This window comes from Sorex fumeus, unplaced genomic scaffold (genome assembly GCF_029834395.1).
Source record: "Sorex fumeus unplaced genomic scaffold, SorFum_2.1 ptg000010l, whole genome shotgun sequence".
Lineage (NCBI taxonomy): Eukaryota > Metazoa > Chordata > Mammalia > Eulipotyphla > Soricidae > Sorex > Sorex fumeus.
Window position 1 is genome coordinate 2,334,698 of NW_026606067.1, and position 14,628 is coordinate 2,349,325.

The 14,628-nt window shown below is 53.8% G+C and overlaps 1 protein-coding gene across 1 annotated transcript; it reads right to left on the reverse strand.

Moving 5' to 3' along the window:
• Positions 1–1,661: 1,661 nt before the first annotated feature.
• GPR25 (G protein-coupled receptor 25) lies at positions 1,662–2,771 on the reverse strand. Its single transcript, XM_056110532.1, has one exon. The coding sequence runs from the start codon at positions 2,769–2,771 to the stop codon at positions 1,662–1,664; it is 1,110 nt and encodes a 369-aa protein (XP_055966507.1).
• Between the last annotated feature and the right edge of the window lie 11,857 nt (positions 2,772–14,628).

Genomic DNA, 14,628 nt, shown 5'->3' on the forward strand with positions numbered 1-14,628 from the left:
CCCACCAAACAACCCAGGCCGGTCCCCAGGGGGAGCTGGCAAAGTGGGGGCAAGTCAGTTGTTTCTATGCTCTGGCAAGAGTTGTTTTTCTGGTTTGTGGTTTGGTTTGGGGGCCACACACAGCAGCAGCCCAGGGTCTATTCCGGGTTCTGTGCTCAGTGTTGGTACCATAGGCAGTGCTGGGAATGGATTAGCAGGTTGACCCCATGCAGGTCCTTAACTCCTTGGTCCTTTCCTCCCACCACTCCTGATAGAAATTTCTTTTTTGTTGTTGTTGTTGTTGCTTTTTTTGGGTCACACCTGGCGATGCACAGAGGTTACTCCTGGCTCTGAGCTCAGGAATTACCCCTGGCGGTGCTCAGGGGAATGGGATGCTGGGAATCGAACCTGGGTCGCTTGCATGCAAGGCAAACACCCTACCCGCTGTACTATTGCTCCAGCCTCACCTGGCAGAAATTTCTTTAGGCATTTTTTTGTTCTTATTTTTGTTTGGGGGGAGGGGCACACACAGAGGCGCTCAGGGTTTATTCCAGGCTCTGCCGCTCAGGAATCTCTCTTGGCGATCTCCGGGCACCAAATAGGATGAGGGGATTGAACCCCGGTGGGTCATGTGCAAGACAAGCGTCCTCTCGGCTGCACTATCTCATCGGCCCCCGTCAAAAGCTTCTTACATTATAAAATCACAGAACTTTCCAGAAACCACGGAAAAGAAGTCAGACAATACCGCTGCTGCACGCAGCTCTCCGAAACCCCCGCAAACGCGCCCACGCGCAAACCAGAAGCACTTCCTTTGGGAAGTGACACCCAGTGACAGACGTCCTTAGGACACCCCTGCCCCCACCCTCAAGCCCCAGAACATGCAATATTCTATGACAGGAATGACTAGACTACCGCCTGCGGGGCAGCTCGGTGGGGGGGCCCCCCACCACCACCTCCGCGCAGAAGCCCGGCTCCTCTGAGGTGAACCTCAACTCCTGGGTTGAGTTTTGTCTGGCTGGACCCAGCTGCAGCGGCGCGGGGGACGCGCATCCCACTCCCACAGCGCGCGTAAAAGCGGATGCCATGTGCGCAGAGCCAGCCAAGCCTTTAATGAGAAAGCTGAGCCCGCACGACCCTCCCGGGCCCCTGGGATGAAGTTCAGGTGAGTCTAGGACCTCGTGGGAAGAGGGCGAGGTGGGAAACGCGGGCCGCGCTAGCGCCCGCGGGGGTTGGGGGGAACCTGGCAGCGTGCGCGGGGCCCTGCGGCATCAGGGAGCTCGGAGGACGGAATTCTGGATGGGGAGGGACGCGTCCAGCTGCCACAAAGACGGCTGGGAACAAAAGGGGCAGATTTCCGCCGTCAGGACAGCTCCCCAGAGCGTGGGAGGGATGAGGACATCTTGCGGGAGACGCCGACGACTGTCGCGGGCGCGCAAGGACAGCGGGAGGGCACGCGGCCGGCGGGTCTGGGCGACAAGGAACTCCCAGCTCCGTTGTCTGCATCTCGGCGAGCCTGAGGCTCCCCAGTCGCCGTCCGCTCCATAGTCCGGAGCTGCAGGAGTCCGCCGAGCAGCCTGGGGTTGGGGTGCGGGACTCCCCTGGCCCTGCGCACAGATAAAGGAGACGCAGTGCGTCCCGGCGCGTCCCGGCGCCTCCCGTGTCCGATTCTCGATTCTTGCAGCTCAGAGCCCGGCCGAGAAGGCGGCGCGCTCCGTGCGGTCTCTGGCCGGTGGTCCCGAGTGGCTGCGGAAGCCCGAACTTGTGTCCGGCGCGAGCGAGGACGCCGAGCTGGACCCGCGTGCCACGCTGCCCGCGCGGCCGCAGAGGCCGAGCCGCAGGCGGGCGCGGAACGAGCGGTCAAGCAGCAGGTAGATGAGCGGGTTGGCGCAGGAGTTGACGAAGGCCAGGCAGGTGGCGATGTCCAGGCCCCAGCGCAGCGCCAGCAGCAGGCCGCAGGGCAGTGGCAGCGCGCCCAGGCGCGCCAGGTGGGAGAGGGCGCGCAGCGCGCCGAAGGGTAGCCAGGAGCCCACGAAGACGCCCTCGATGGCGCAGATGATGCGGAGCGAGCTCCTCCGGGCGCGGCCCAGGTGCGGGAGGCGGCGCAGGCGGCGCGCCACCAGGCAGTAGCAGACGACCGTGATGCTCAGAGGCAGCGCGAAGGTCAGCAGCAGTAGCAGCAGGCCGAGGCCCTGGAAGGTGTCCGACGGCGCGTCCACGCACTGGCTGCCCCAGCCCCCTGGCGCGGGCTGCAGCCCCCGGGAGGCCAACGCGGGCAGGCCAGCCAGCAGCGCCGCAGCCCAGGCGCCGGCGCACGCGGCCTGCGCGCAGCGGGGCGTGCGGGGCGGCCTCGCGTCCAGCCGCTGCCCGACGGCCAGGTAGCGGTCCACGCTCATGCCAGCCAGTAGCAGCGCGCCCGCGCAGCGCGTGGCGGCCAGCGCGAAGCTGCTGAGCTTGCACAGCCCGGCGCCAAAGGGCCAGCGGCCACCGCGCGCGGCCGTCGCCGCCCACAGGGGCAGCGTCAGCCCGAAGCCTAGGTCGGCGGCCGCCAGGTGCAGAACGAAGGTGTCCACCAGACGCCGCGGCCCGCGCTGGCTCGCCAGCAGCCACACCACCGCGGCGTTGCCCAGCAGGCCCACCGCGAAGGCGGCCAGGTAGAGCGCGGGGATGTAGGCTGCACCGTAGGGCAGCGCCGGCGCGGGGCACAACTCCAGCTCGTCCGGGACGCCAGACCCCGAGTAGTACTCGAACGGGTCGGCGCTGGCGCTGGCGCTCCAGGACTCTGTGGGGGCCATGGCGGGGCGGCTGTCCTGCGGGCCGGGGCAACGTCTCTGGGTGGGAGCCGGGCGCTCAGCACAGTCGCTGGGGCTGTGCCCTGCACCTCCCTTCCTGCCACCCCAGAGAGAGACCAATGGGTGTGCAGGAAGGCGAGGAAGGGCGCGGTGGGGGAGAGGGTGCGGCTGGGTGCGGGGAGATTCCTGCAGTGAGTTTGGGAGCCATGCAAGGGGAGCGCAGACCAAACAAAGGGGTCTACCCAGCTGGGCTTGAAGACTGACATGCCCATCCCTTTAGACATTTTCTTACGAAATGGGATCAGGGGCTGAGGCCGGGGCAGCAGAGGGGGCGCTTGCCTTGCATTTGGCCGACTTGGGTTCTATCCCCACCACCCTGTAAGCCCCCAAGCCGGGCCAAGACTCAGCACTGCCGAATGTGCCAAAACAAACCAAAAAATCCTAAATGGGATCATAAGTACATTCATTAACCATCAGCTGGATGCAGGTTTGCAAGAGGTGCCCCCTACACCCACTCCTACGCCCCATCAACCGCGAGTCAGAACTGTCATTGTTTTCTTTTGTGTGTGAGTGTGAGTATGAGAGTGTGTGTGTGTGTGTGTGTGTGTGTGTGTGTGTGTGTGTGTGCAAGGCTAGCGCAGTGCCCTGCCGGCTGCTGTTCTATCACTCTGGCCCAGAACTCTGTGATATGTGGGGGTCCCTCCTGCAGGGCAGGTTTTCAGAGAAACCCATGGGCATGCGGTGGTGCTGAGTGTCTTTGTGACTTTCTGGCCCAGTCAGTCCCTTCTGCAGAATGTGGGGTGCAGCAGTAGCAACTCTGGGTGGTCTAGGCTGGGTGTGAAGTCTGATCAGACCTTCCTTTCCCCTGACTTGAGGGGTTGGTAGTGACCTTTGGCCTTGAGTCCTGACTCAGATCCACCCCTCCTTCCCTCACCACGGGAAAGGAGTGATAGAGTGTGGTGTGTGGGGGGGTGGGGTGGGGGGGACTTCAGGAAATCAGTGTTGAAATTTGGGACAGATTGTCAATTTTTTTAGGGGTTTCCAAATGATGCTCAGGGGGCCGAGGGACGCTTGTGATTCTCAGCTGGCGAGGCTGGCATTTCAGTGCCAGGTTTGGGGATGCGGCGCTGTTCTGGGCCTGATGGTGCTGAGGGTCCACAGCTACACCCCACAGTGCTAGGGACCTCCAGGGTGCACCTGGCACTGCTCACAGGACCATGCAGTGTCAGGGCTTGAACCCGGTTGGCTGCATGTACATGAAGGCCTCCTCCCTGTACTATCAGCTCCGCCCTGCACTGTCAGCTTCATCCTATTCCTCTTGGTTAACCCTGAGCTCCTCATAGTTACTTAGAACATTTCCAGAGCTGCCATCTTGGCCTCCAAGGTTACTGCTCTGTGGGCCTTGCACAAAGCCTGCAGCACACCACACTGGAACCACACCATGCTGTAGGACACGCCCCAGTAGCTTGTGGGGGCTCAGAGGGATGGGTCATTGCTTCCTTTGGGGTCAGTTCCAGGAAGCAGCTGGATGAGCTCAGATGGGAGGTGGTGGGCAAGACCCTCAGGGGCTGGAGCAAGACCCTAAGGGACCCTAAGAGGCTGGACTTCATTATGCGGGGGGCGAGGGGCACACCGACATTTTAGTCGGCCAGCACCAGGCTGGTTTGAAAAGATGCTGGTGGGTGGAGAGGACTCAGGGAGCCCCAGGCCAGGCTGTTGCTCTCATTCGTGTTGGGGACCAGGGCAGGGGACAAGAGGGAACTAAGTGAAGCCTGACTCCCATGGCCTTGGGAAGTCAGAACTAGCCAGGGGGACTATGTTGGGGACTTTGGGGCACTGGGGGTCAGGCACTGGCCTTGGCTTCCCCAGGGCACAGAAGCCATGCGTGCTCCTGACACATGCGTGCGGACAGCAGGGAACCTGCAGGCCAGAAGTCTGAGGGTGGCCAGAGAGCCCCTACTCCCACCCCCAGGCCTTGCATGTGGCAGTCCCTTTCCATTCCCCTTATTGCATGGTCCCTCAAGCACTGCTGGGTGTGTCCCCAAAAACAAAGCAAAGAGAATGAGAGGGGACTAGACAAGTGGCTGGCAGTGAGGGGAAGTAGAAGTAGGTTGTGTATTGTAAATGCAGGCCTCTCAGGTCTCTTGCTTCCTGAGCTGTCTTACTGGACAGGGGCACGGGAACGTTCTCTGCAAGGAACTGGCTTTAGCCATTGTCTGGAATCCAGGAGGCTGCAAAGGCCAGAGTGGAACACGGCTCTGAGCCTCATCTCTGCACCTGTCCCTGTCAGTTCTGGTTTCAGTGCGGCCAGTCGCATGGTGCTGTGCTCGTTCACCCCAGCTTTCTAGCCTCAGGGAGCCCCATGGGCTAGAGAATAACCCACCACAGCTTTCCGGTGATGGTTGGAAGCTGATCATTCCTATTTGGAATGACTTGATAGGTTATTTCCAGGTCTGGGAATGCTCAAAGGATCTTCCATATGGGGTCGGAGCTACAGTACAGTGGGTAGGGCACTTGCTTTTTGGCCCCAAAACAAAATGATTTTCTAGGGCCAGAGTGATAGTATAGTGGGTAGGGCACTTGCCTTGCAACACATCCAACCTAGGTTTGATCCCTGATGGCACCCCATCCTTGAGCACCACCAGGAGTAATCCCTGAGCATAGACAGGTATGGGACTCAGTACAATCCGATAGGTTATTTGGGGAGTCTGAGACACTGTTATCATTCATTCATTTGGGGGGGGCTCCCAAGCTTAGGGAGGCCAGTCACAGCAATAATCAAACAAAAAAACACAGCCCCCAAACAAAAAACAAAGCAAAAATTTTCCATGTGAATAAACTGTGGGGCCAGATCACATGCCTGGATACCTCAGGTCTGATTCTTGGGCCCCTGAGAGTCACCAGAATGGCCCTGATGACTCCTAGTATTGCTGGGAACAGTATTGCTGTGACTGGCCTCCCTAAGCTTGGGAGCCCCCCCCAAATGAATGAATGATAACAGTGTCTCAGACTCCCCAAATAACCTATCAGATTGTACTGAGTCCCACATGTGGAACCCAGAGTGGACACACCAGTCATGGCCAACTGAAAATTTCTGAGGGGGAAACCAAACCTTGTAGACAGTCCTCGTTTCTCTTTCATGCCCCAGGTTGGTGTCTTTTTTTTAATATTATTATTTTTTAAAATTTATTTATTTATTTATTAGTGAAAAACCATGAGGTACAGTTATAGGCTTACAAATTTTGTGCTTGGGTTTCAGTTATACAATGATCAAGTATAATATTTTTTAATTTTATAAAGTAGTTCACGATATTTGATTACATTTAATATTCAAACACTGGCTGGAGCGATAGCACAGCGGGTAGGGCGTTCGCCTTACAAGCGGCCAACATGGCCGACCCGAGTTCGATTCCTCCGCCCCTCTCGGAGAGCCCGGCAAGCTACCGAGAGTATTCGATATGCCAGACACAGTAACAACAAAGTCTCCAATGGAGACGTTACTGGGCCCGCTCGAGCAAATATTCAAACACTAGTCCCACCATTGCACCTTCCAACCACCATATTTCAGTTGTTTTCATCTTGAACCCCAACCCCTGCCCCAAAGCAGAACCAAAAGAATATATTTTGTATTGTTTATGAAAAACCACTGAAAATGCTCCAAAAACATTTCCTTAGAGAAAAAAGTGTGAAGGTTGTTGTATTTCACCCAGGGGTCATTAAGTCCTTCTATAAGAGATCACTGACATGTTGTTAAGGGTTGAGCCTTGTGTGTGAATATATATATATATATATATATATATATATATATATATATAATGTGAATATATATATATTTGAAAAAAATTCCCTCTAAGATTGTTTGCCTCCTACTTTAAACCCCATCAAATGTAGTGCAGTACTCTTAGAGTGTGGGTGATGTGAGGTATGAGTTGTCATTCACAGGTGCCTGCTCCAGAAATCGGGTCATTCGTGGGTGAGGCTCGGCCCGAGCATGTGGAGAGTGGCTGTGAGCATGGCAGTGGTTGAGTTCTGGGGTTTTTCAGCTGCTAGAGCTGGGTCCCCTGGGGTGGGGAGGGGTCTTCACCCGTCCCCCTCTGGGGCGTTCTGAATGAAATAGCCTGGTGTGGGTCCGGCGGCATGGTTATCGCGTGTGTCGTGTTATGCTCCCTTCCGGGAGAGAAGGACATGCAATCTGGTTGGTGGCTGATGACAAGATTATCTGGCGCCAGCCAGAGGTGGTTTATGGGCATGACTGCTGAGTTGCCGGAAGCACGGGGAGACCGGTGGAGGATCCCTCTTCCCAGTTCTTTTGAACCCAGAGGGGCAGTGTCTTTTCTTTTCTGCACCCCTCCCTCCTCTCCCCTAAACTCTTCCTGTCTTTCGTGGGTCAGCCTGACCACGTCCACCCTGTTCTCAGGCCCCAGGTGAGGGAGGTTTCCTCCTGCACAGTGTGATGGAAGATCTGTGGCTGCATAGAGGGAGGATGTCCAAGGAGCACAAGTTTGCTCTGTGGGTGAGGGGGCGTTTTAGTTCTTTCCAGTAGGTACGATATTAGGACTTCAGGGGAAAGTTGAAAATTCTATCTGCCCTTTTCATCATAAAAGCCCAGAATACAGAACAAAAGAGGCAGCATGCGTGCTTGTATGTGTGCATGTGTGCATGTGCACAAGAATGTGTGTGTGTACTTGTCTGTGTGCATGCCTATGTGTGTGTGCCTCTGTGTGTGTGTGGGGGGGGGGGGGATTGGGAGCAAGAATCTGGCTTGAAAAAACACTGAAAATGCTCCAAAAAAGTTTCCTTAGAGGAAAAAGTGTGAAGATTGTTGTATTTCACCCAGGGGTCATTAAGTCCTTCTATAAGAGATCACTGACATGTTGTTAAGGGTTGAGCCTTGTGTGCTTAACTGTTATAATTAGCTGTTATTTTTTTGGGGGGGTTCGATTTCTGGGTCATACCCAGCAGTGCTCAGGGCTTACTCCTGGCTCAACACTCAAGAAATCACTCCTAGTGAAGCTCTGGGGACTATATGGGGTGCCAGGGATCGAACCCAAATTGGAAGCATGCAAGTCAAGTGCCCTCCCCACTTTACTGTCTCTCCAGCCTGGCATCAGCTTTTTGAAAAGCATTTTTCTATTCTTTTCTTTTTTTTGGTTTCTCTACTGTAATGCAGGCTCTCCAGCCCTTTCAGCTGGCTCTGGCCCAGTGGCGGTTTCCCTTTTTCTTTTTCTGTCAGTGCTCAGGGCTTACTCCTGGCTCTGAGCTCAGGGATCACTCCTGGCACTGCTTGGGGACCATCTGGGATACTGGGGATTGAACTCCAGTTGGCCGCATATAAGGCAATTGCCCTACCCACTATACTACCTCTCTAGCCCTAAGTTAGTTTCTACCTTGATGGTTGTGTGACTGGAGATTCTGGTTTCCTGCTGCTGGGGTTTGATCTGCGCTCTCCACCCTCCCTCCCCCGGGCTCTGCGCCCACAGTCCCATGTGCCCCCTCCTACCTCCACAGCTGCTCTTCCCTCCTTTTCTGCAAGCCCAGCTCCTTCTCAGTCCTAATGGTGGTGAGTCAAAGGCTGGAGAGTTGCACTGGACATCTCCAAAGAGCTGGTCCACATCTGAGGTCATCCAGACTCATCGCTCCAGATTACCGGGCCTGGTGTCAGCCGCAGCGTGCGGGAAGCGAGGTCCCTCTGAGTGACAGAGGCAGCTGGGGTTTTGCTGGAGTATCTGATTCGGTGAGGGCAGATTGCCCGGTGACTTCTGGGCTGCCTGTGACCCCATCCTGGTCCCTTGGACAGAGGAAGCCCATCCAAAACCTCTCTCAACCCAGGGCACACCCGTAAGGACCCATAAAATGATGCTGGCCTCTTTGATCAGTCAGTTGATTTGGTGAGGGCAGCCGGGCAGAGCCCAGACCCTGAGGTCTCCACAGAGTTGGGATCTTATATCTACTGTTACCCACTGACCACCAGGATGGGATCTCAGAGATCCTTGAGCCCTAGAAGGGGGGTGCCCTTGTATGTGTGGGGGGCGTGGGGGGGGGGCTCTCAAGCAGCCACTCACTTGATCACTGGCTGGTATACAGGGAGGCCCCACCCCGGAGTGAAGAAGCCAGGAAGCACCTTGCGGACATTTAGAAACTTTCAGGTACTAAATACGGGTCACTCAGAAGGATCAGATGACTCTGGGTGAGTCACTGTGAAAGCCCAGTAGCCTGCAGCTGTGTCCCTGCCTCATGGTTCTGGGAGAAAGGGGGAGGGGTGACTGTCAAGGAAAGTGGACGCCCCGTCTGTCTTTCCTCTGTGGCGGAATTCCCAGTACAAAGGTTCTCTTCAGGGGAAAAGCTAGCCCAGCCCATCAGGATCAGCAAAGACAGGGAAGCCCGTGGCACCCCGAGCCTGGACTCTTCTGGAAAAGGCAGCAATTCGTCTTCACAGTGATGCCCCCACCCACTTGTCTCTTCAGTGATTTCACAGAAGCTGCTCCCGGCCCAGACCTGGCATTGCTCTTTCTGTGTGAGCTGACTCAGACCTGAGCAGGTAACTCAGTTCCTGTGGACTCCAGAGACTCAGACTCGCCGCTCAGTCCCTCTCCAGCAGCAGACAGGGAAGGCCCAGGCCCAGGCTGTCCCGATAGACCTCGTGTCCTGGAACATAAGGTGTGCCAGGGTGCAGGTCACTGTGAGGAGACCAGCTTGGCTGCAGGACTGGGCTGTGTGGAGACAACATTGAGAACAGAACGGAACAAAAAGACTGCAGGCACAGAGAGACAGTACAATGGGTAAGACACATTCCCGACCTGGGCTCCATTCCAGCATGGCCAGGAGTGAGCCCTGAGCACAGAGCCAGGAGTGAGCCCTGAGCACTGTTGGGTGTGGCCTTTTGTGAGAGAAGCTGGTACTCATCAGGCCTGGCGCTCTGCAATCAAACAAAAACTGAGGTAGCCAGTCATTCATTATCGTTTCCTCTAATTGCTACTTTGATGAGTTTTCTTCAAATATGGGACCCGAGTTTGTAGCGTAGGAAGCCTGGGAGGTATTTCCCTGGTTGGTTCTGGCGTGCGCAAGGCCCAGGCCTAGAGTGATCTGGACCCTTGAGAACCGCTCCCCAGCGCTGGCCAAGGGGAGAACGCACGCTGCCTGTGCTTGGGGGAGTTGGTGGCCATGTGCTGGGCAGTCACAGTGGGAGTGAGGGGCTGGAAGGTGGCCCCTGTGGAGCTCAGGCGGGACTGTGCAGTGCCTGTATGCGAGCCCGGCGGCTGTGGACAAAGGGAATGCAGAGAGCTGGTCCCCATATGGGCTCTGCCTGTGCTGGACACAGGGAGGATGACGAGACCTTGAAGGTGTCAAGGAGCAAGGAGCTGGGTTTTGGAGGAAGCTGCTGTTTGGTTTGGGGTTCCAGAGGGGCCAGAGCTGGGCTGGAGGAATGGGTCCGGGTGGGCGGTTCTGTGCCAAGAGTGGGGAGCTGTGGGTGGCTTGCTGGGCAGGTAAGAACAGGAGGGGCAGGGCCAGGACTGCCTGTGCCATGCCCAGGTGTGGGGAGGTTGAGGAACTGGAAGCATCTTGGCATCTCTGCCATGTGACTGGCAGTTTGGATGACCTATTGCCCATGTGCAAGTTGTGTTTGTTGGGGGTCCCAACCAGCAGTGCTTCAGGGCTATCCCAGCATGAAGTTCGGGGGCTCTCCCACATTGCTGGGGGACTAGGTGGTGCTGAGTATCTTACCCTTGAGGCCCTGCAGGTGAAATCCATGCTCCAGCTCTTTGAGGCACCCCTGCGCCCTAGGATAGGTAGTTGTGAACCCAAGGGAGCTGGGCCAGGTAGGTCAGCGAACAATTATTTATATTAATTATTTATTTTGTCATTGTCACTGTCCTCTCATTGTTCATCGATTTGCTTGAGTGGGCACAGTAATGTCTCCATTGTGACAATTGTTACTGTATTTGGCATATCGAATACGTCACGGGGAGCTTGCCAGGCTTTGCCCTGTGGGCGAGATACTCTCGGTAGCTTGCCGGGCTCTCCGAGAGGGGCGGAGGAATCGAACTCAGGTCGGCCATGTTGGCCTCTTGCAAGGCAAATGCCCTACCTGCTGTGCTATCACTCCAGCCCATTATTTATATTAAAATTAAAAGGTAAAGGTAGAGGCCCTCCCGTTGATCGTCGATTTGCTCGAGCGGGCCCAGTAACGTCTCCATTGGAGACTTTGTTGTTACTGTGTCTGGCATATCGAATACTCTCGGTAGCTTGCCAGGCTCTCCGAGAGGGGCAGAGGAATCGAACTCGGGTCGGCCATGTTGGCTGCGTGTAAGGCGAACGCCCTACCACTGTGCTATCGCTCCAGCCCTTATATTTCTGTGGGGCAGCCATTGATTAGCTTTTTGCCCTTGGCAGGTACCATTCAGGGCCTCAAGGCCAGGGATGTGGTTCAGGGGTAGACTACTTGCCTTGTACATGTGAGACCCTGGTTACAGTTCCCAGAACCACCCTAAACCCCCAACGAACAATAATTAAGCCTCATCTTATTATTTGCAAAATGATGGTAAAACTCAACACTTCAGGCTGCAGAGACACTGGCTTTGCATCCAGGAGACCTGGGGTCCATCCCCACCACCCCAAGGGTCCCAAGCACCACCAGAAGCACCTCCGGCATCATTTGGGTATGGCCCCAAGACATCAGCCCTCTTTCCCGAAAGCATATCACAGAACCTTGTAATGACAGAGCAGTGTTAAAGGGGACAGCTCCTGCTTGCTGGGCTGTGGAGTGCTTTAGACGTCCTTTCTCATCTGAACAGGCAGGGCCAGAAGAGCAAGCACGAGGTCTGGTTCAGGGATCACAGCAGCCGCCTGAGCTGTGATGGCGCCTGAGCTGTGTACTTTACTCCAGATGTTCTTTGAAAAAAAAAAATAAAATTTAATGAAAGTTTACAAAGTTATTGATAGTTAAGTCTTTTTTTAAAAAATGTTTTGGTCACACTTAGCAATGTTTAGTGGTTACTCCTGGCTCTGCACTCAGGAATTACTTTTGGTGGTGCTTGGGGAACCATATGGGATGATAGAGATCGAACCCGGATCAGCCGCATGCAAGGCAAGCGCCCTGCCTGCTGTACTATCTCTCTGACCCTGATAGATGAGTCTTCCAACACCGCTAGTGTCCCCATGCTCCCCGTCTGCCCACCTGCCACTCTGACAGGCGCATTTCGAAGTTCAGTGGTTGTAGTTTGGATCTCATGCTTTGTGGTTTGAGCCTGTGCTTTGGATAAAGAGCTACCCCTCTCACACCAGCAGGGCACCCAAGGCTCCTGTTCCACTACCATTTCCCTTTCTCATTTTCTTTCATCTCCCTTGACTAACTTCCCTTCTCCCTGTACTCTAGGGTCCAGGGTGATCTATGGGTTTGGGGCCACTCCTGGAAGTACTCAGAGCTTACTCCTGGCTCTGTGCTCAGGATCACACCTAGTAGAGCTCTGGGGACCATATGGGATGCTGGGGATCGAACCTGGGTCAGCCATGTGCAAGACAAACACCCTACCACTGTAGTATCGCTCCAGCCCTCACCTTGAGGTGGTTCTAACCCCAGCCACTGTGTCTAAAGGCAGGACAGATGCCATCATGAGAGACAGTGGATTAAGGAGTGCTGAATCATCAGGCCTCACAGACCTCAGTGGTTTTGCTCACGAAATCAAGTTAGTGAGTCTGCAAAAACATTTGCTTTTATCCTTTACACTGGGGATACGACGATTTTTTTTTTCCTTTTTGGGTCGCACCCAGTGATGCACAGGGGTTATTCATGGCTTACTCCTGGAGGTGCTCAGGGCACCATATGGGATGCTGGGAATTGAACCCGGGTTGGTTGCATGCAAGGCAAATGCCTTATCTGCTGTACTATCGCTCCACTCCCTTACAAGGTTTTTTTTTTTTTTTTGATAAAACGATTTTTAAGAAAAGTCACTTCCCCCTGATTTTTCAGAATAGCCACAGTTGGCAGAGATGAGTAAAACTAGATTCTAGACCAGGGCCTCTTTTATTTTTTGCTTTTTGGGTCACATCTGGCGATGCACAGGGGGTTACTCCTGGTTCATGTACTCAGGAATTACTCCTGGTGGTGCTTGGGGGACCATATGGAATGCTAGGAATTGAACCCGGTCAGCCATATGCAAGGCAAACACCCTCTCCACTGTGCTATTGCTCCAGCCCCTAGACCAAGGCCTCTTAAACTTCCTTCACTTGCCATGAGTTTTCTCCAGGTACATGAACCAGGGCACACAAACCAAACATTTACTGATAATAAACCATATCTCTATTTAAAAAAGTCTTTGCAACACGCTCCTGGAGGGAGGGGTTTGACCCCCAGTTTGTCAGGGTCTAGGCCTCCTTATGTGAAAAGCAACTGACGTATACCAACCCAGGCCCGTGTCTCCCCTGCCACACATGGTAAAAATGATAAACTTCTCACTTTGAAAACATCTCTATACTTGATGGCAGAACTTCACTTTTATTTTATAGATGGCTTACCAATGGCGGATTCCTAGGGCACAGCACCACTGCTGTTTCCTTACTGGATATAATGTTTTTCATAATATGAAAGATTCTAAAGATTTCTGTTTCTACTCACTGCTGAATGTTTCCCTCTGCTCCAGTTACAAACTGTCAGTTAGCCAGCATGGGCGCCAAGAGGCCATGATTTGGATATACTTTTCGAATAATGCCCTCATCCTAAGGCTACATATTTTTATTTTTGTTTGGGGGCTGTCCTTGGCGCTGGGGCGACCCCTAGTGGTGCTCAGGGGGCTAGACCTTATGTGGTGCCCAGAACTTGAACCAGGATCAAGTGCCTTATTTCCCATATTGTCTCTTTAGTGCTAATATTTTATCTTTGAAAATTCAAGTACTGTCTGTCATGGAGGAAGGGGGAAGGTGGGAAAGGGGGGGTATACCAGGGAGATTGGTGGTGGGATGGGTGTTTGATCATTGTGTGATTGTAACCCAAACATGAAAGCTTGTAACTATCTCATGGCGAGTCAATAAAAAAGAAAAAAAAAAAAAAGAAAAAGAAAATTCAAGTATTAGAAAATGTGGTGTAAATGCAGCACTGTCTCAAGTTTGAGTATCTTATAAATGAATTTAAGGACAGAAAACTACCTAAGCTTAGCAACCACAGGTACTTTTTATTTTATTTCCTAAGGTCCCCAGAGCCCACCAAATCCTAGAGCCAGACCCAAACACTGCTGGGTGTGGCCCCCCAAAAAAAACGGGGGAAAAAAAAAGCAAATGAAAAACCATCCCAAAACTGTGTGTGTGGGGGGTGGGTAGGTGGCTGGCGGAACGAGGTCACACCTGGCTGTGCTCAGGGTTTACTCCTGGCTGTTTATTTCAGGGAACTATATGCAGTGCTATAAATCAAACTGGGGCCAGCCAAGTGCAAGGCAAGAATACTTCCCACTATACTCTCTTTCTCTCTAATCTCAGCTATTTCCCTAGGAACATGTCTATCAAGCTATATCTTGTGGTATATATATATATATACATACATATATATACATATATATATATACATACACATACACACACACACACATATATATATATATAATGTTTGTTCTGGGTCATAAGCGGGGGTGCTCAAGGCTTACTTCTTGCTGTGTGCTCAGGGATCACTCCTGGTGGGTTTGGGGGACCATACGGGGTGCCAGCGATCAAACCTGGGGTGGCTGCGTGAAAAACAAGCACCCTACCCACTATACTATTGTTCCAATCCCGAGCTTTCTCTAGTCAATTAGATTTAGCAAAGTGAAGATCGCAGAGTAACAGCCAACAACTGACTTCTGTAGATAAATGAATGTTACTCATTCAAATCTGAAAG

Coding starts and splice junctions, on each gene's coding strand:
- GPR25 (XM_056110532.1), bottom strand. CDS start 2,771: ATGGCCCCCACAGAGTCCTGGAGCGCCAGCGCCAGCGCCGACCCGTTC.